Source organism: Colletotrichum siamense, assembly GCF_013390195.1.
Source record: "Colletotrichum siamense strain Cg363 chromosome Unknown KSG_Cg363_contig10, whole genome shotgun sequence".
NCBI classification, from domain to species: Eukaryota; Fungi; Ascomycota; class Sordariomycetes; order Glomerellales; family Glomerellaceae; genus Colletotrichum; species Colletotrichum siamense.
Window position 1 is genome coordinate 1,185,360 of NW_023501023.1, and position 20,439 is coordinate 1,205,798.

At 51.6% G+C, this 20,439-nt stretch overlaps 7 protein-coding genes across 7 annotated transcripts; 1 reads left to right on the forward strand and 6 right to left on the reverse strand.

Moving 5' to 3' along the window:
• Positions 1 to 2,470: 2,470 nt before the first annotated feature.
• On the reverse strand, positions 2,471 to 2,958 carry CGCS363_v014234 (uncharacterized protein; the record flags this gene model as incomplete). Its single annotated transcript, XM_036646083.1, has 2 exons — positions 2,471 to 2,726; positions 2,786 to 2,958. 2 exons carry the CDS (start codon positions 2,956 to 2,958, stop codon positions 2,471 to 2,473), a joined length of 429 nt encoding a protein of 142 aa, XP_036488648.1.
• Positions 2,959 to 3,959: 1,001 nt separating this feature from the next.
• Positions 3,960 to 5,285, reverse strand: CGCS363_v014235 (Uncharacterized protein; the record flags this gene model as incomplete). The annotated part of the gene is made up of 1 exon (XM_036646084.1): positions 3,960 to 5,285. The coding sequence occupies one exon, from the start codon at positions 5,283 to 5,285 to the stop codon at positions 3,960 to 3,962; it is 1,326 nt and encodes a 441-aa protein (XP_036488649.1).
• Positions 5,286 to 6,494: 1,209 nt separating this feature from the next.
• Positions 6,495 to 7,735, reverse strand: CGCS363_v014236 (putative trans-sulfuration enzyme; the record flags this gene model as incomplete). Its single annotated transcript, XM_036646085.1, has 2 exons — positions 6,495 to 7,544; positions 7,598 to 7,735. The coding sequence occupies 2 exons, from the start codon at positions 7,733 to 7,735 to the stop codon at positions 6,495 to 6,497; spliced, it is 1,188 nt and encodes a 395-aa protein (XP_036488067.1).
• Positions 7,736 to 8,333: 598 nt separating this feature from the next.
• CGCS363_v014237 (uncharacterized protein) lies at positions 8,334 to 9,881 on the reverse strand (the record flags this gene model as incomplete). Its single annotated transcript, XM_036646086.1, has 4 exons — positions 8,334 to 8,681; positions 8,735 to 9,101; positions 9,158 to 9,722; positions 9,782 to 9,881. 4 exons carry the CDS (start codon positions 9,879 to 9,881, stop codon positions 8,334 to 8,336), a joined length of 1,380 nt encoding a protein of 459 aa, XP_036488650.1.
• Positions 9,882 to 12,177: 2,296 nt separating this feature from the next.
• On the reverse strand, positions 12,178 to 13,988 carry FUS8-1 (Cytochrome P450 monooxygenase FUS8; the record flags this gene model as incomplete). The annotated part of the gene is made up of 6 exons (XM_036646087.1): positions 12,178 to 12,331; positions 12,385 to 12,438; positions 12,502 to 13,124; positions 13,183 to 13,315; positions 13,368 to 13,577; positions 13,636 to 13,988. 6 exons carry the CDS (start codon positions 13,986 to 13,988, stop codon positions 12,178 to 12,180), a joined length of 1,527 nt encoding a protein of 508 aa, XP_036488646.1.
• A 1,077-nt stretch (positions 13,989 to 15,065) lies between these two features.
• Positions 15,066 to 16,475, reverse strand: CGCS363_v014239 (Oleate hydroxylase FAH12; the record flags this gene model as incomplete). The annotated part of the gene is made up of 4 exons (XM_036646088.1): positions 15,066 to 15,240; positions 15,301 to 15,469; positions 15,567 to 16,359; positions 16,425 to 16,475. The coding sequence occupies 4 exons, from the start codon at positions 16,473 to 16,475 to the stop codon at positions 15,066 to 15,068; spliced, it is 1,188 nt and encodes a 395-aa protein (XP_036488647.1).
• Positions 16,476 to 18,517: 2,042 nt separating this feature from the next.
• CGCS363_v014240 (Phenylacetate-coenzyme A ligase) lies at positions 18,518 to 19,880 on the forward strand (the record flags this gene model as incomplete). Its single annotated transcript, XM_036646089.1, has 2 exons — positions 18,518 to 18,761; positions 18,814 to 19,880. 2 exons carry the CDS (start codon positions 18,518 to 18,520, stop codon positions 19,878 to 19,880), a joined length of 1,311 nt encoding a protein of 436 aa, XP_036488224.1.
• Positions 19,881 to 20,439: the final 559 nt, after the last annotated feature.

The following is a 20,439-nucleotide window of genomic DNA, read 5'->3' on the forward strand; positions in this document are numbered from 1 at the left end:
GCTTATTCCGTTCTTCGGCATACTTCTGAATTGTTGTCTCCAGTGTAGTCATATTGATTGCTTTGATGGGCTCAGTATTCAACAATCGAGGCAAGCGATTTTCTCAGCAGGTGTATGGTTGTCAAGAAAAAGAAGTTTGATGATCTTTCTAAATGATTGAGAATTCTCGAAAGTCATTAGCCATGTTTTATATTGCACGCATCTGATCTTGATGTCTTTCAATCTTGAGGTTTGGTCTCAAGTACTACCGAACGAACTCAACGTGCCTGCGGGCAAAACCCATCAAAACCCACCGGAGAATAGTCACATATCCTCCTGGCGCGTGCATTACTATGTCGTTGTGTTTGGTATTGGGCACCCTGCCGGATGTCGCTGGTCCGCGGTCTCCGTTCTGATGGGAATCGGACTGTTGGGGTATTCTTGGTGTTCCGTTGGAGCTCTAATAACCTCAGCAGTTGTCCCGTCCCCGTTGCTTGGCCTGGCACCCAACCTATCTTCTCGTCGACTTTGAGCATGCGCGGGGCCAGTCCATCGCCAGGTACTCGGGTCTTAGACCTCGCAGTCCGAGCGGAGCACCGCTGGACCTGTCGGTAAGATCATCGTTCTTCGACATACCTTCCAGCCGTGGGTGACGACTGGAATTTCGCTGGAGTTAAGTGTAGCAAATCCATTCCACTCCGGCCGATATGTAGCAAAGAATGACAATGAAGATATCTTTGTTTTGACTTGTCCATTCACGGAACTCTAATCTTTCCGGTTATACGATAACTTTACTGGGTGCTTTTAGATCTAAGATACCAATGTTCAAATTTCCCTAGTGAGTGACGAGGCAAAACTAGTGGCAAGCTTCAGACCTGATTGTTAGCTGACTCCGACAAACACTCCGATATCTCTCGTTGATTATTATAAATGCAATTCAGTGGCTACCCCTAGCTGCAGCTGCAATACAACCATAGGCTTCGTGTTCTTATGAAGCTCCGCTTGCTACCTACCACTAAATGCACCTACGTGCCTGTGTTTGAAGTCCAACTACCCCTGCCGTAGCCCATTCTTTCATGCGGGCAAGGGGGGTTCGGGCCTTCTGCCGAGGATTAATTTTCGATTACTGATCACTTTTGACATCGGCAATCGAGTTGTGTCATGTAAGTCCCTTCGAGACTTGATCCCACCGCTCAGCATACGTCAGACATACTTGTGTATCAGCTAGCGTACATTGTTACTATTCTACAGACCACTCTTGTTGCACCGCGCAAGTGTTTATCTCCAAACCAAAAACAAGCAGTCCATTCATAATCTATACTAGTCTCATTGACGGGCTGCTCCCATCAGTGATGAAAGCCTTCCGTACTTATATAAATTGGAGATTGCGCGACAAATTGATACGACCGTTGTCTTGATACTCACCCCCACGAAGTTAGGATTTCAGACGGTCGTCAGGGGTTATGTACGGCAACTGACGTTGAACGTCTATGGGATGGCGTCGTGCATAGCACTTGCTTTTAATCCTGATCAACTTCAACAAGGAAAGGATCACATTTAAAGGTGTAGCTCCAACAAGAGGCGTGGTGATACAGACTTCAGATCACAAGATCTGAATCTGGCTTCAATATGCTCGAGCTTTACGGGGCTCCGCGGTGGCCGTATACGAGGCGCACGGGCGTCGTCTTTACACTATGGCGCTTACATTACCATATGCGGGAAAGCCAGGGCGGGTCGCACGGCTTATAGGAGTGCCCTAGCCCCTTGCGTATCGAGGTCAAGATTGAAAGACATCGTTGGACTCTACAGTGAGATGAGTGGCTATGAGTGTACGTGCGGAGTATCGCTTGGCTTGGATTCTCTGCATACCCACAGGGATTCCACGGGGGTGTTAAGCGACTTATTGGTAGGATAGGACTTGTCAAGGGCACACGATGCACATCCCAGAATCTGGTGATGCTGGGGCAAAATTAAACTTGGAACTTGGCCCCCACATTGTGCGAAGTTTGCTTTAGGCGAGTCTACCTACAGGATATACTTTCTCAAAAAGGCATGTCAATCGTAGCATCATGTCCCACCTTGCATTGGTAATTTGATGCTTCTGTTCCGCCTGTAGTCAGTAGGATTCTGGGCTTGCAGGTTCATGATTACGCCACACCCGCTGTCACAAGGTGAACAGATATCCATTTGAAAAGACGCAAATATTTCATGCCCGGTGAGAAACATTGGGAACATCGCCAAAACCAAGTGTAATTTATAGAAGTTGAATTAGAGAACAAAGCTTGGGCCATCGTAGGACTACCCTTATGACGATGAAAATTGTTGTTATTGACCCCCAAAAGAATAACTCGATGCCCTTCTGGGCCTTCCCCTACACGATGTGGCTGTGCTCCGAGACTTCTAACCCCCTTTTTTGGCTTGGTTTGAAGGTGGCTCAAATATTTGGGCTTGGAGAGGGTTGAAAATCACGAGTGATTCCAGCTGGAGAGTATTAGTTGGCCTCAACGGCCCGAATCTTCACCTCAGGGGCAGTGAAGCATTGGCTGAGGACGTCATCGGTGCCGGAGTGTCCGCAGACATAGTCAGACATGCCAGTTTGGACCTGAGCAAGATAGCGGGTAGAGCGACCCTCTACGCCGATGAATGTAACCCAATTCTGGATGCCGGAAATGCCTGCAGGGAAGTAGATGCTGGCGGTGTACTCGGGCACAGAGCAAGTGACTGCCGTGTTCCGGGTCGCAGCATCCCTGGGTAACACTGTCAGCAGGACGGTACATATAAGCATTAGTCACCAAACACTTCTTACCATTCAGCATTGCAGTGGACCGTCTGCCCATTGGTGCCATCAAGCACGTCGAAGTCGTAAGTAAGCGTATTGTTGGACAGGGTCTTGGCGGAAACGTTGGTGATCTCAACGCCGGGGACGGCAGCAGGAGCGGCAGCAGCAAGGGCCGCGAGGAAGATCGGTGTGTAGCGCATTTTTGAAAGGTGGTAGTGACTGGTACAGCGAATACTGAAATTAACGAGCGATGAAGAGTTTGAACGAGTGGATGCTGGTGAAGAATGTTCAACCACCTGCCACTGGGTGAAAGTGTCTGCTATATAAATACGCCATTCCTTCATGCATCAACAAAGCCACATCGTGGGAATATAACATTCGTATTCCAATTTGAGAGTGATGGAGTGCCAAAGCACTAAGCCAAGTCTCTACGAAGGTATTCTTGTGCAAATTAGGAGAGTTCTCCGCCTGCTAAAAGGAAGGTAGGCCGTATCTTGGCCATGACCCATCGAAGATGAGCACTGTGACCTTGTAAAGCCCTGTCCTTGGTCACAGATTCCACACGGATGGATTCGTCAATACGAGCAAAGTTTCAATAGGGGCTTCTAGAACGCTCATCCCTACAGCACCGAGTATGGCTTATGCACAAATCCAACATGACTACAGAACGTCACGAGTATGGAAATACAAACACACATTCCCGCCAACGCCATGTGTGGTTGGAAATGGCCACATCCTTTCTGAGGTAGAACTGCCCACCGCCAGCCTGCTATAAGGTTCTCAGCTCCTTCCATCTCATTGCACACTGCGTTAAACCTTCGGCCATATGTAAGAAGTGGACGGCATAGCCGATGAAGTTATTGGCGGTGTGGTCACCGAAGGTTTCCAAGCAAAGAGCCCGCTGACCCTGTCCCATTCGCCTGCTCTCATCCCACGGCAAGGTCAAAGTATTGTTTCGTCTGATTGGAGCTGAACGGTAGACCGCAAGTACAAGCTTGTGGCTGGGCGGGACTGATACCATCATTTTCCAACGCAAATTCGTATAATCCTTGCTCCTCTGTCACTAGCAATGCTTCTCATTCAATCTTAGCTTTTAGTTACAATGAAGAGTCTCATTTTGAGGGAGAACCTTTTTCGATGTGTCATTGATGGTGCAATCCCTGTCTTAGGCAGCCACCGCCCTCCAGGCCCTGCTTGGCCTTTACTGCAGCGTCCTGAGCCTGGACCGCACCACTCTACCATCCTTGACAATAGCTAATATGGCCTCCTCGGGGTTGTCCAATATCGAGATGTCATCCAACGGATTGCGCTCCATGATCAGAAGATCAGCCATGAATCCTTCCTTGACCTGGCCCAACCTGTCTTCCTGCCGGAGCAGCTTCGCGGCATTGACAGTCGCACTCCTCAAGACCTCGACCGGGCTTTGAACTCGACTGCGGATGGAGAATTCCTTGCTCTGCGCAAAGTGAGTGGGCCCCAGGAGGTCAGTCCCAAAGCACACCGTAACACCAACCTCTGTCGCCATTTTCAGCGTCGCAAGCCCGCGGTCCAGCACCTCAGTGACCTTGGCCTCGGACTCTGGTTCGAGGAAGTGTAATTCTTTGGACATGAAATGCGTTACAAGCGTCGGAGTTAGGAACGTCCCCTTCTCGGCCATCAGTTTGGCAGTTTCCAGATCGATCAGGTTGCCATGTTCGATGCCCCTGACACCCTGTCCAATAGCCTGACGGACGGCCTCGGTGGTGTAGCAATGGCTCGAGACATACGACTTCGCATTTGTTGCGGCAGTGACGATAGCTCTGATCTCTTCATCAGAGAACTGCAAGGAGTCAATTCGATCCGTCGGGCTGGCAACACCGCCGCCACCCATGATCTTGATAAAATCTGCCCCCTGTCGAAGCTCATCCCTCGCAACACGGAGACAGTCGGGCACTCCATCCACAATACGACTGATACCCGATACATCACCCCCGCAGCAGGGCATAGTATCGTGGCGGCCCCGCATGTCTCCATGCCCGCCCGTCTGCGAGAGTGCCTTCCCAGAGATGAATAGGCGAGGTCCTGGGTGGATGCCCTCCTCGATCGCTTCTTTCATGGCCAAAGTTGCACCGCCGCAGTCTCGGACGGTAGTGAAGCCGCGGTCCAGCATGGATTTGAGAACATTGGGCTGGCGGATCAGGCTTTTTGTCTCGGTCATGTCGCGGTACGAGGAAAGGGATGCTGCGCCAGGGGGCACCGCAATATGGACATGGCAGTCGATGAGGCCAGGGCAGACGTATTTTCCTTTAACGTCCACAATATTCTCGGGGTCAACGTCTAGCTGCGCCTCGCGGGAGGAGCCGGCCGGCTTAACAAAAACTATTCTGCCATCTTCAAGCGCGATTGAGGTGTTTTCCGAGGTGGTGCCGCTGACAGGGTCAACAATTTTGGCGTTCTCAATCAGATACCTCTTCTGGTTGGAGGGTTTCCACGGGATGATGTATTTAGAGATATCAAATTCATCGGACTTTTGGCGAGAGGTGACCATTGTCAACACAATGCGAGGGCTGACTCTATGTTCTCTTGGAAATCAAACTTGCGTGCCGCTTGATGTACGGGGAGATGGGCTTTGATCTTCGAGCAGGAACGAAATAATGATAGTTGCCTCAAGTGGTGCCTCATATCAAGACCTAGAGCTATGGCCGGTTTATGTATTTAGGCGCACCATGACTACCGGATAGCCGGATCTGCTGTTCCAAGAGTGTTACCACGCATGCGGAATCAAACTCCTGTTATTATCGCCTGCAATGGCGCGGTATTTCCAGCAGTGTCCTGCGCTGCCTAAGGCTGGCGGACGAAACCGACGGTTTGTAAAACATGTAGTGGGGATATTGGTGAGGATGTCTCAGAGTTAGTCGCCCCAGGCTGCCGGGAGTCTCGGCGTCATGTGAATCTCGGCGAAGAGTAGTCCTCACGTTCCTTCGGCTCTGATACTTTGTACTGGTTCGATACTCCCATGGAAATAGTCCTACTAGTGAGCGTCGCGCTGTTCTCTCCACGTCGTGCATGTTTTCTCCCATGTGCTCCCATTTTTGCGACCGATGAGCTCGCTTACAGCCTGCAGGGAAGTCGTTAGGTCCTGTGATCAGATCTACCTCACACATTCCACAACGTGCCTGCTCCACATCCTCGAGACATCGTGTTGTATTCCCAAATGCGGCAGAGAATCGACATATCTTACCCGAAACGTTTTCCCAAACTGACCCAATGGGGGACGTTAAATTTGTTCGGGGAGAGTCAGGCGAGTTGAAAACCGGCTTGACTGGCTTGTATCTGAACACAAGTTAACTAGTAACGCACGTGGCTTGTGAGCCTTTGGAGCTTGATCGTCACAGTCACAGCACGTGGAATTGTACATGGTCAGCATGGAAACTTAGCAAATGATTGAGACCAGCGTGTTTAGAAAAATTGCCCACCCAACTCGTGCAACGCCCGTCAATAAAACACGAGTGGCCTGGAAAGATCAGGGGTTGAGATACCAGAAAAGCACTTTTGGAGAAGCGATATAAATATTGGCAACGACCAATCGCACGTGCTAGGTCAGTACATGCTAATCTCGTGGTTCCTTTCCTTGCAATTCACATTCGTAAGCCTAGCTATTTGATTTGAACATTTAAGAAGTCTTTGAGTGTCATTGGATCAATTGCATTGGGAACGGTATACTCCATGTGTACTTCTTCTCTCGATATAAATGCAATCATGCAGAGGCATCCAGTGGAAACTCCTTCAGCAGAACTTCCATACCCTGAACCAGGTCCGCCTTCAGATCCTCCATGTCCTCCACTCCACAGCTCACTCGGAGCAGTCTTTTGTCGCAACCCGAGTCGCTCATATACCGCCATTCCATCAAACTCTCCACGCCTCCCAAGCTTGTTGCGTGTTGGAATACATACATTCGGCCCGGCATTCTCTTCGCATGTTCGGGACTCTTCATTGTCAAGCTAAACACAGCGCCAAAGCCACCGGGCATCTGATTCTGGAGCCAGCCATCGCTGAGAGCGTCCGTTTGCAAAGAGGCATGTCGGATCTCGGCAACCGCCTGGTTTACTACCGATCTGGATCGATGCATCTCTTGGAGTAGCCAGGCGACCAGGTTTGTGCAGGTCTGCGACTGCCGGGTCACGCGAAGTTGAAGAGTGCGTACGGATCGGATACCGAGCCATCCTTCGAAGCAGCCCATCACTGAGCCAATAATTTGGCGCTCCTTGTAAAGAGTATCGACCCAGACTTCCTTGACACGATCCTGACGGACGACAAGGATACCGCAGAGCATGTCGGAATGTCCACCAATGTACTTGGTGCCGCTGTGCATTACAACATCGGCCCCGAGTTGGAGTGGATCTTGAAGCGGAGGCGGCGCGAATGTAGCGTCGACACTGAGGTACGCCCCGGCTGTGTGAGCCTTCTCGCTGTAGTAGGCAAGGTTGGTTGCCTCGCCGGTAGGGTTGAGTGGCGTCTCGACATGAACGATGTCACCGGCTTGAAGTTGATCGAGATCCTCCAGGGTCAGCTTTTTGACCCCAGTCAATTTGGACATGATTTCAATAACTCCATGAACGCCGTGGTAGCCTTGACCGATAAAAACACGTTTGGGGTTGAGGCAGACCATCAATGCATGGAATGCTGAGAGGCCACTAGAGTAAGTGACGACATGGCCCCCAAAGACGTTCCGTAGGATCATCTCGAGTCGACTCGTGTTTGGGTTAGTGTATCGCGAGTAGACGTGAGAGTCCTCGGGAGCGTTGGGCTGTTTCGTTAGTTACTGATGCATAGCGAGTCTTGATGTAGTATGAGACTCACATCTGTGTTATCGCCCTGCTTCAGGTCATCCGCATCGCGAGCGTAGCGATAGTTTACCGCAACTTGCATTCCCGGCGCGATGGCACGGTGAGGGGTGAAGAAGTCATCCGAATGCACAGCACGCGTAGCCATTGACATGTTTGGGAGAGCATGATTAAGTGCGTCCGCTGTCAGCACCCAGTTGGCGGGTGCCTTGCTGTCCTGGTGAGATGCCATGGTTAGTTGGATAGAGATTGTGTGAAGTCGGAAAACCGAGCAGCAACTTGCTGGGGAAAGAATGAATGGTTCTTATGCAGTGTGCCGGTCCAAATCACTGACTCGATATTGAAAAGATTGCCACAAGGAACGATGTCAACGTCGTGGAGAGGACGCATTGCAGAAGCAGAAAGAGGTCGGGTTTCAGGTCGGGTTTGGACAGACCCGAAATAAAACGATGGGTAGAGATACCTATCTACGGCCAATCAAAACATCAGCTTGCCACAATCTTGGACGTGCATTGGGAGAGAAGTACGGAATCAAAGACTACACCTTCTGATTCGTTGATTACAATAGTCTATTTCCTAGCCTGATCGCCAGCAGTCAGACTACATGCAGTTAGGTGTACACTTTTAGACGCATGATTGTGACAACCTATTGAAATTGACCCTCAGTTGACTTCATATTTTGAGCTTCATGTTGTTTCGATACTTTCGATAAGTTACTTTTATAATCTGTTCAGAAGACGATGCGTGCCTACTCAAGGAATCTGGACTGTAACGCTTCCAAAAAGTTCGTTCTCCAATGGAGCAGAGTACCAAGTAGGCCACAACGCTTGATCCCCCAACAAAGCTACAGGATCAAAGTTTTCAAGGTCTTCTGAGTCACGAAGAGCGTCGTGGTTATCTTCGCCAGCGTTCATGGACTGCCCGTCTCCCTGTTCGGCCCCACGAATGATGGCCATGTGTTGTTCTGACCTGTCGACCGTCCTGAACTCGTGAGCCGATTGATGCAGGACTTCAAAGTCCAGGCGTGATCTGTGGCGATATCTATCAACATTTGAGTTCACCTGCTCAAACAATGTGGAGGCGTTTTGAATAGTTTGGATCTGCACAGCTTTAGTAATCAGGGCAGAAGACTTGGTCCCAGGAGATTTCTCACCCAACCCTCCCCGAGATCCCAAGCCTTTCGAAACTCCTTAAGATATGCAAGACCCATGTCCAGATGTTCTTTAGCTTTTGGGCTATATCCGGCTGTCATATTGGGAAAATGAAAAGCGTAAAGATTTAGATAACAGGCTGAGAAGCCACAGAAGCCAGGCACGGGAGTCATCATTGTCATGCCCCACTCAAGAGCGTCACACAGAATAGTCGCCACATGCGCTGCTGCTTCGAAGAGCTCCTTAGCACTGTTTTCCCAGTAACGCGGTGGTGCCTCAGCTTCGAGAAACGGGGGATCTGTAGGGCCTTGCGGTCCCGCATGCGGTTTTGGCAGGAAAGGGAAGTATTCCCTATTGAGCATCAGGACGCTGAAACAGACGTCAGTCAGAAGCAACAAGCAAGTGGAGGTGAGAATGCAGCTCACCAATGATAATAGAGCAGGTTGATGTAGACAAATGCTCGGCAGCCGGTATTCGCATGCGATGCGACACTGTGTTTTGGGTAATACAGACAAGAGTCCATATTACTTCGCCATCTTTCCAGGGATTGCCGACACTTCGCCCATTTTGAATCTGGCATCCAGGGGCACTCTGCGGGCGCACACATCCCGGGCGCTTTCCGTCCATCATTGTACACGAATGTCATGACGTCTGCATAGATTGCGAACCCGTCAACGAGGACCTCGTAACACTCTTCTATACCCAGGGGCAAGCTTCGGTCGGTCATAGGCTTCTGCTTGAATCCGAATAGAAACCCGCTGGCGGGTGGCGCTCGAGGAACTTGGAGCTTGATCATTTCGGCCATAGATAGCATACGAGGGTTGTACGTTCCTGAGTTGATTGTGCAGTCTAATATGAAGCAAGCCCAGTAGGTTGCAGTTTCAACGATCTGGGACAGCTCGTCGGGCTTCTCAACGTTGATAGTCTCATCAAGAGAAAACGGGGCTGTTCGAGCGCTATGCAGAGATTGCATGATTCTAATGCCGATGCCTGGATTGAAGGTTAACACAAAAAGCCTTCATTACAATCCTTCCATCTTGATAGCATACCACAGTGCACCCAGGCTTTTTGGAAATCTCTCACACCCCATTCATACAGCGTCAGGATAAGGTGGGCTTGAACAACAACAACTTCTGGGGGCCCGAGCATGGCGTTTGAAAGCACACCGCGAGAGAAAGACGCATACTCTTCGCTTGGAAGTAGCTGATTCATCCAAAACCCATCGATGTAGCATTCTTCCTTCTTTATTGCTGCAAGCAAAGCTGCCAGCAAGGCTTTGCTATTGGCCTTGCGATCCGATAGGAATAAGCGGGAAAATAGATCGGGATGTAGCATGTTCATCTCAGGAAAATTTGTTCTAAAGATGTGCAAGGACTTTATGATGATGCTCATGGGAAGCATCCTCAAGTGGCCGTCTACATCATTGCTGGGCAATATTCTAAGCGCTGGTGTCTGAGGAGCTCCCGAGGCTCCTGGGGCTTGAGTTTCCGTCCGTTAGCAGAACTCGGTCTAGATATGCAAAGATCAACTCACCCGGCGCTGTAGAGGGTTCGATGTCTGCAACTCGAGCACGTGCAGCAGCGCGCCTGATCGGCTTGACGCGAGGCCGCGAAAGCTGGCAATCTGGGTATCCAAACTTGTCGCACCGCTCGCATGGTGGCATGCCGCTGTGGATGCACCTAAGTTTCGATTTGCTATAAATATTACGTCAGAAATCAGAACAGAGAACGTGGGAGATTTCGCTACCGGCAAGCTTCGCAAGAAACGCTGGTTCGCATTTCGGAAATGATTGGGGTGAGTCGTAGTAGGGGTGAAGTTGAGAAGAGAAACTGATTTGATACCCGAGCTCATTGCCGACCAAAACCTCCAAACCCGATCTGACTAATCGGGAATGGCGCAGAAACTCGATGCATGATTGGTCACTAGCATAACTCTGCTTATCGCCGTATCGCAGGCTGGCTCTGCAAGATTCGAATGAGATTGTGAATGAGTGCGCTCTCATACTAAACTGCTCCAGCCATACTCCCTTCAACAAATTGCTCTGTGAATATTGATAGCATTTCTTCAAATTTCCTTCCGAAGTTGTTACGACTAACTGCCCCAATGCTGCTTATGGTCTTACTTGCGTTGAGTCCGAGCACTTGACTTTTTGGTCTTTGGACTGTACGGAGCATCAACCAGCTCAGAAATATCCCCCTGCTCTTTAGTCCAATGATCCAGGCCTACCTACATCTCAAAGTGATTTGGAAACTATGGTCAGATCTCCATCAGCGAATCCGCTGCATGAGAGGTGAACAGAGTCAACTCGGCATCCTCCACTTGTGTTGCATCTTACTTTTGGTAAACTTGAGGTGCCTCGACCAAATCAAGCTGACGAAGGCACTTTAAGCGATTGTCGGGTATACTGTGTTTAGGTTGCTTCAGAATGAATAGCTGAGCACCATTGGCTGTGTAAATCTCAAGCAAGTTTCCAGGTCAAACAACCCCTCTTCCAAGGCGGGTCTCGGTGAATTACAACCTCTCTCCTACCCAGGAACCCCTCTTGTTCATGCCACTGTCAATCAGTCATCAACAAGTTACATTGCGTCGCCCCGCCGGCGGGACAACTCTACCTAGTGCCGCAGCATCTCTCGCAACATCCGCGTTTTCCGGGCCCTTTGTCAAAAAGCCGCCGCCGACCGGGACCGCCAAGCCGGTGACTTTCTCGCCGGGGACCCCCCGTGGACCTTTTGCTTGTCGTATCCCATGCGCTGCGCAGTCTCCCCGTCTCCACCAGGGACCGCTTGAATAAGCTTTTTGATTCTGCCCGTCCCCGGGGTAGGCGACCAGGTTCTCCGTTGTTCACTGAGACGATTCTGTCAGATGACATGCCATTCGGCTCCATCGACAGAGAGACAACAACGGCGTGCGCACAGTACGAGGCCTTCGTAATTGGTCACTCAATAAGCTTCCCGTTTGCATGTGAAAGCTGCGATACCCACTGTAACGTCAAGCTGAGCACTTTCTTTCTGGATAATCAGAAACGGTAAGTCCTTCGTCCCATGCGATTTGTAGGTTTCAATAAGCACTGGCGAAACTTTGAGGAGGCATGCTCAGCTGCGCTTGTAAGGGTCAGGTCAGCGGATCAAGCCCGACGGATGGAAATGATGTGCTGTGTAAGGAACAAGTGGTAGAGAAGTTGGTAAAACTTTTTCGTTGTTCAATTTCAAGGGCTGCCTATGCCTGGGCCATGCTATCTGGGGTGTCTTGAGCTCCATGGGTAGTTCTCTCTGCATGCCGTGAAATGCCGTCTCCCAAACTCCGACTCCGATGCCGTGGGCCGTGAAATACAATCCAAATTCTATAGATGCACGCAACGCGGAGATGCGCAAAACAAGTGAGGTCCAATCTCTTTCATCAACGTGACAGTTCATTTCGGGTCTTCTGGCGTGGGTTTTGTGGAGGCTCAGTTCCTGGGCTTGAGCACCACCTTCCAGTGACCAGTCGCAAATTGCATGGTGATGTACTGGCGGAAGTCAATGTCCTGTCCAGGAACTTCGAGAACGTCGAATCTCTGAAGCAGGTTGGCTGCGACCATTCTCATCTCGGCCCATGCAAAGCTAGAGTTCTGTCAGAATAAAGATCGACAGCAGAGGGGAAAGCATAAACTTACTTGATACCAATGCAAGAGTGCTTGCCTCCAGAGAAGGGGTAGTAAGCATCCATGCTAGTGCAAATGTTAGTCGCTTCTGGAATTTTCTGGACAGAACCCAAATGCCAAACTACTTACTCGGGAGCGGGAGCACCTTCCCGCTTGTCCTCGGCCAACCATCTCTCGGGCCAGAAACGCTCAGCCTGGGGCCAGAACTCCTCGTTGCGGTGCAAGTCGCGGTATGAGGCAGAGACGACGGTGTGAGGAGGGAGGTCGTAGCCGCAGAGGTTGACCCACTGGTTGCCGGTGCGGCGGCCCATCTCAGAAGCGATGGGGTGCAGGCGGAGGTTCTCCTTGATGCAGGCCTCGAGGTATTCATACTCAGGCTCGCTGCGGACTGCTTTGCTGGTGACGATTTCGTCGTTGAAGCCCTTGGAAGGGAGCGAAGCGAACAGCTTGGCGCGGACGTCGGGGTTGCGCGCCAACTCGAGGAAGAGGCAACCGATAGTGCCGGATGTAGTCTCTGAGCCGGCGAGGAGAATTTCTGCCATCTGGTCGACGATGTCACGGGCGTTCATGGTAGTACCGGTGTCCGGCTTCTTTCCTTCCTCGATCAGGTGCTGGAGAAGATCGCGGCGTTCGATATCGTGTGTGCGTTTGCGGCGTTGGACGACGGCGTCGATAGCGGTAATCATCTCGGCGGGCCAGTCGAATTGAATATCGATGCCGAATGAACGGAAGAACTTCTTGACGTAGACGGTCTGCAATTCAAGTCAGACAAAGATAATTGCTGGGAAGCTTTGGAAGTGTAGGACGTACTTGGTATCTCTTGCTAAGACCATCGAAAATGGAGCGGGGAATGGACTTCCAGATTCTCTCGTCGACACCGTCTTCGATCATACTGTCTGGGTTGGTCTGGCCAAAACCCTTTCCAAAGGAACATTCTCCCATACTGTTTTAATTTAGCAGTGAAGCTTTGACTGAGGATGTCTTTTGCAACCTACATATCAAGAGCAACATTGTGAAGATCGTCCATCAAGTCAACTTCGATGCCCTTCTTGGCATAGTAGACGGGGTCGGCGTTGATCTGCGTCTGGTACTTGTTGAGGAGATCACGAACAGTCGTCTTGAAGAACATCTCGAGATTGTCGATATAGTTGACCGTGAAGGCGGGTGACAAGAAACGCTTAAGGCGCTTGTGCGGCTCGGGGCGGCTGTAGAGGTAGGACTTAGTCTTGGACCATGCTGTCGTAGGATCGCGTAAACACTTACATTTCACCAAAAAGACCAGGGCTGAACTTGTCACGAGAAATCTCAGCGTACATGGCAACCTTGGGGAGATCGGTCTTGACCAAAATGGTCTTCATGGCCTCCTTGTCTGAGATCCAGACCTGACGAGGTCCGAGACGCACAATGCCTCCATACTTCTTGTGACTTGTTTGCACCAACTTCCAGATATTTCCAGTAGAGAAGAGGTATTGGAGGTGAAGGTTGGTCAAAGGGGCGTACCATGGACCCGGGACCTTTCTAAGAGGGGACTTGTAGTTGTTGATCTTGTGCTTGATCTGAATACCGGCAAAGATGACTACCGCGAAATAGATCGCGATCATGTAAGCCGAGGCCATGTTGTCTGAGACTTAGACAGATGATGTCCAAGTCAATGCTTTCAATCTCAATGAAGTGAACGACTGACAATATGGGATGATGGGTTTTGAAGTACTGGACCAAGCGAGAACGAGTGATCAATGTGAGAGACACTGACACTACTTGTACCAGAGCCGACAGACGATCACTCATGGCATAGTCCAGCCGGACCTTCCACTCGGTATTGCCAATATAGGATGAACACTCATTACTTTCCTCCCGCCGGACTGCTTTCAATACCGTCTTGCGTGCCTCTACAAGCCAACCCAGGCCGGAGCATACGGCCGTGGCCCTGGGTCTCGAAGCTGATGCGATTTGCACGACTCAGGCCCTATCCAGTATTCGCACCTATGTGAGGCTGTTGTGATGCGCGGTTTCAACCCGTGTGAACTCTATTAAATTAAGTCGGACGACGGGGTAGCTGCCCCATGCTTCCTGGAATCCTGGGAGGATGTACGGTGGTGTGCATCTCCAAGCCCCAGCCCGAGGAGCTGGCGCGAATCGGGAGGTCCAGATTCGGGTTGACATGACTGGGCTTTCCTTGACTAAGCGCCTGCGTGTCATGCGATGAAGAGACAACATGGGGGATATGTTGCATTCGATTTCTGAAATCTCACGTATTGGCTGTAAACTTTGTTCAAGATCGGAAAGACCCATGTTATCCGTACAGGAGCCCGTACGGTCGCTCATCGTGTTCTGGTCTAGGCAGTTTCCCAAAACGGCAACAAAAGCACGTTATTGACAGAAGGCCCGCGGCGCGGCGCAGCGTACGTAACTTGATTAACGACCGTCGGGCTCGGCCTGCAAAACTTCTCAGATAGTCGCCGACAAATTGCGTGTTCACAGTTGAGCCATAGTTTCAAGTGAAATTCCAGCCTTGGCCAGCCATTTTGTCTAGATTTTCTTTTGTCTCCGCAACTAATTCTAATGCTTGCCACTCTCTAGCGAACTCTAACTCTTGCGGAGTTGAACCAAAAAAAAGTCTATGTCTATCACTTCGTCTATTTGCGTCTAAAATCAAAAGGAGGGTTTTTTTGTGAGTTGCTTGTGGCAACTCTCTATTTGGCCCATCTCATGCGGCCAGGGCAGGTCGGGTCGTTCTCGACATACTTGAGAGTGCCGAAGACAGACCAGAGCTGGCCCAGGAAGCTGCGCTCATCGGAGTGGTACAGGTCGCCGAGGAGGGGCTTGATGGCCTCAGTGGCCTCATCGGCCTTGTAGAAGGGAATGCGACTGAGCGATATTAGCAATGAGAACTTATCGGTGTTTCAACTGAGGGGCCAATGATCTTACGGGAAGAGGTGGTGAACGACGTGCTTCTCGATAATACCGTGGAAGAGGTGCTTGCCAACGAATCCGAAGTCGCGGTCAATGGTGGCCAGGGCACCCTTGACGAAAGTCCAGCCGTCCTCGTTGTAGTGGTAGACGTCAGGGTGGTTGTGGTGGAGGTAGGTGATAGCAACTGAGGGGTATCGATTAGCACTCTATCAAACGCGAAAACGCTCGAAAACTCTAATGAGTTCCGGGGTGAAGAGTAGGGAAAAGGGGTTAGTGCATACCGAGCCAGTGGTGGACCCAGAAGTACGGGACGGCGTAAAGGAGGAGAACAGTGGAGACGTCCAGGATCTGGGCGGCCTTGTAGAGGATGGAGAGGGTGATGGCCAGGCCAAGGTCGGAGATGGCAATGAAGATAGCCTCATTGGGACGGAAGACGGCGCTGAAGGGGTCGAAGTGGCTGACGTTGATCCAGCGTCCAAGAGCGCTGACCTCACGCTGCTTGCTGCCCTTGCCGGCAGTGGCGTTGAAGAAGAGGTACATCTGCCATCCGAACAGCTGGTGGCCAAGGAGGTTCATGAGCTGGAGGATGGGGGTGTCCTCGAAGAGCTCGTGGAGGTCGATGGCACCGAACAGGGGCTTCTTGGAGGCCTTGGGCTGAGTGGCGGGGACAAAGGCCATGTCCTTTTGCATGTGACCGGTGAAGCGGTGGTGACGGTGGTGAGAGAACTTCCAAGAGAAGTAGGGGACCATGAGGGAGGAGTGGAGCACCCAGCCGACCACGTCGTTCAGCTTCTGGTTCTTGGAGAAGGCACCATGGCCGCACTCGTGACCCAAAATCCAGACACCAGTGCAAACGAGGCCCTGAACGAAGCCGTAGATCATCCAGGCGGCACCGCGGACGATGGGGTCCTGGATGGCGGGGATGTAGGTGAGAGCAGCCCAGACGAGGGCGGCCACCATGGAGTAGTCACGGAAGACATAGTAGAAGGATGTCCACAGCGAAGGCTCAAAGCAGTGAGCGGGAATGGTGTCCCTGATGGTCTGGATATCAGGGTACTCAGGCTCAGAGGTCTTCTGGAATGAGGGTCAGTTTGGTTCATCGATCGAGATCGCGATCCGGAAGGAGGCTCCCGACTAACCTGCTGGGGCTTCTCGACCACCGCGGTCGTGGTACGTTGACGAGCCGCCATTGTGTGTGACAGGTGCAACCTGGGATGTTTGAGATGCTTCTGTCTATAGGCTGGCGTATATGAGATGAACAGAAGTCTCCTCAGGTTCAAGGCTGAGAAAGAAAGTGAATGTCGACGGAGCAAAGGCACCAGATGAAGCTGGGGGAAGACGGAAAAAAGGTGAAAATTCTCGCTTGCCCGAGGTAAAATGGGTAGGTGCGATTATCGCTTTTGCGGAAGGGGGGGATGGAGAAAGAAAAAAAACTACGTACTGCGTAAGGGACTTGGCTGTCACCGCCACGGCACATGCAACGACGTGTCTTCTCCTTGTTCTTTTTTCGTTAAGGGACCCAGCGCCAACCTAGACGGCAGTGGGTCAACGTCGGTTCCATGGTCAGGGACGTGGACGATCTGCTGAATAGGGGTCCAAACAGTCTGGACTTTGTTGCCCACATGCATTGCCATGGGCCGGCAGAAAAAAAATTACGATGGTCAGTGTGCCAATGGCAAGTGTTTGGAATCGCGCGAGTGTCAGCCAAAGACGTGACTCGCGGCCAGGACCAACCTTGTGGCCGCCGGCCGATAGCCTCGCAGAGCCTCGGGCCAGACGTCTTCCGCAGTGCACTTCATGACTCAAATTGGTTCAGTACAAGCCACCTCTTCTTTGTCCTCTGCAAGAATTACTCAGGAGAAACGCTGAAGAGCTCGGAGCCGCGTGGTGGCGCGGCGACCGCCTGCCCGTTCCGTTTGTCTCTTGATGCGTTGTCCCTGAGGATCCAAAACTGACTGCGACACTGCAACATGCACACACCGTATATCGCAAAGATAGAGAGAGAGAGAGAGAGAGGCAACCCACACTTGCCCGCCTTTCGCAGGCGGTGAGCAACGCTCTCTCACTCTGTTGAGACCCGCGGATCTGTCGTGCTGTTTTGAATCTTTCGATCCATGCATATCCAAGAAGAGGCTTCCTCGGTTAAACAGGGCTAAACGCAATCAGGCCTAGCGGGAGAAGATATGCCAGGGTTCGGCTCCACGTGCGAATTGCAAGAGGCTTGGAAAACCCACAAAGAAGGCACCCTCAACCCCAACACTTTTACCCCTGGCTCTCTGCGACTTCGTACGGAAAGATTGACCCCCACTCTGTGTTTGAGCTTGAACCTCGTTTAAACGTCTCTTCCAACGCGGGTGGGTGGTGGCCACAGGACCCTGAGAACCCCTCCTTCTGCTGTTGACAGAGGGTTTCTTTTGGGCAGACTTCATTGGCCAATTCTTGCGACTCTCTCTCCATCTTCTCCAACCGCCCCAAGACCCCAAACCGAACCGCGTGTCCCCAAGTGTTCTCAAAACAAGGGACCGTGCGATAACGTCGCGACCCACTCGGGGAAGATCGGGTAAGAGGGGGGAAACTCGGGGACGGATAGAAAGGTTCAGACAGAGACACCACAAGCCATGGGCTCCTCGGATTCATATATCTGCGCAAACTCTCCCTTTCGTGGCGTCTCCAGCTGCGCCCACGCCGTTACCTATCCCAAGTTGCCCATCACCATCAAGCCTAGGCGCAAGGGTAGGGCGCACGGGAATGTCGGCGCACGGTCGCTGAGAGATTCCAGCGTCAGTGATCCGGCGCAATCAAAAAAGCTTAAACGGCTTCTTTGTGGGTTTCTAGAAATGAGGCTGCGAGAGACAGGCTTCTAGGGCAAACCTACAGTGTATTTTCATCTCCTCGCCGACTTCCGTCCACTTCGTAAATCAGTCCATTTTGCGAGTTGATCCTCTTTGACAATAGTCACAAGTCCCTGCACCTCTGAACTCTATCTGTCGTAACGCAGAACACAACTGAGGATATCCATGAATGATGGCGGACACCAGGGCAACACTCAGCCTCCGACAAAGGCCGGGTACGGTCGTCCATCTGATAATTAGGGAATGAACCTTGACCACCTGTCTCATTTCCGCTGTCATGGACCAGAGTCGTTTTCGGTGATTTATCAGTTGAAGCTGAATGTCGACTTTGCAACAACCCTAGAACCAAGTAACTCGACTCAACGGACCTACAGACCAACATGACAGTTCCCAAGGTGAACGGAGCCGGCAACAGAGACCTCGCGGAACTCCTTGAGTTCGTGAGGTTGAACTCATCATACTATGCCGAACTTTGGGAGTCCAGGGGAGTCCAGAAAGAGGCAACAGTCTCACTCAGGGACTTGCCTACAGTTGATCATGAGTCTTTTTGGGAATCCAACACCTGTCTCAACAGCCAAGTCATAACGTCAAAGCAGAAAGATGGTATTATTTTCAAAACGGGAGGTAGGTGATCATGAAGTAAGACGGGTTGAGGCTCCGACTCACTAGTCTTTAGGCACAACCAATCACCCCAAAGTCTCATTCTACGACCAAAAGGAATTTCATGGTCTTTCAACGCAGTTAGCAGAGTCGCTGGCGCGATGCGGTGTTCGCGAAGGAGACATGGTCGCCAACTTATTCTACGCCGGCGACCTCTACGGCAGTTTCTTGCTTCACATCCTGTCGGTGTATCACCTACCGTGTGGCGCCATTCAACTCCCAGTCGCTGGACATGTCGGTATCCCATCAATGGAGAGACACATCGTTGAATTCGAGGCCACAGTCGTTCTAGCCACAGTCACAACAATGTCGCAGCTGGCAGAACGCATCCTTGAAGCTGAAAAGACTCACCCCTCCGTGCGGCTGCTCTTGTTCTCCGGCGAGGCATTTTACGACGATCAAGCGGGACTCTTGAAGGCAGCCTTCCCCAACGCAACTATCCGATCCGTCGTTTACGGCTCCATGGACTGCGGAATCATTGGTCTACCGCCAAAGCCCGAGGACTACAACAACGACCCCCGTCTTCACCAAGTCAACAGCCCCAACATCATCGTCGAGATCGTCAACGACGACGGCGAGGTCACGACGACCCCCGGCGAGCCGGGCAGCTTGGTCGTCACGAACGTGGAGCGCCGTCTGATGCCCATTATCCGCTACCCGTCCGGCGATCGAGCCGCGTGGGTTGATCCAGCGCTTGGTCTTTTCCGCGTTCTTGACAGGGACCGCACGGCCATCCGCCTCGGCCCCGTCTCCATCGACTTTGTGGACCTGAGACGCATCGTCTCGACGGTTCTCAAAGACAGACCGGTGGGCAAGATTCAAGCCGTCGTCACGCGCGAAGACAGGAAGGACCTTCTCACTTTGAACGTCGCATTTAAGCCGACCACAGACGAGGAGAGTTCGCAGTTGCAGGCAGGGCTGAGAGGAGAGCTCGGGGTGGTGCGGCCGATGTTTCGGGAACACGTCGAGAAGGATTTAGTCAACGAGCTGAAGGTAAACTTTGTCACCATGCAGGAACTCGCTGTCAATCCTAGGAGTGGAAAGATCGCCGAGGTGCTTGACCTTAGGTCAACTACAGTATAACCTTTACAGAGCTCCCACACCAAGATACCTAAAGTTTAGAGTATTGCGTGATCAGACGTCAATTTAGCCAGCCATAACGTTTTGTTTGATTGGTCGCAATACAACACGAATTATGAGCACGTTAAACGGTCTTGGCATCCTCTTGCTTGGGAATGTCAATGAAATAAGCTTTCGTTCTCGCCAAGAGTCGGTGGGACGCTCTTGACACTATTCAGTCTGGTGCATTGGTCGTAAACCCACGCGCGACAGGCGCCCAGGCCCAAACGGATATCGTAGCCCGGGACATATCAGGACCCCGCTGGTTGTCTCTTTGACGCGGAGGAGCTCCCCTGTCGCTCCCAGCCCCGGACGAACCGGTCGGTAGTCACTCAATTGCGGAGATATCCAAATTGGGCCCATCGTGGATACGCGCTTGACTCGCGTGGACCCTGCGCTCCCTCGCATTGAAGGCGCATCGACTCTGATACAGACTGCACATGAAAGTGCTGCTGCGGCCACAAACTCTACTGTGTAGTAATCTCGCAACGCTTTGGCAACCAGTTTTACTGCGGCGTTTCCC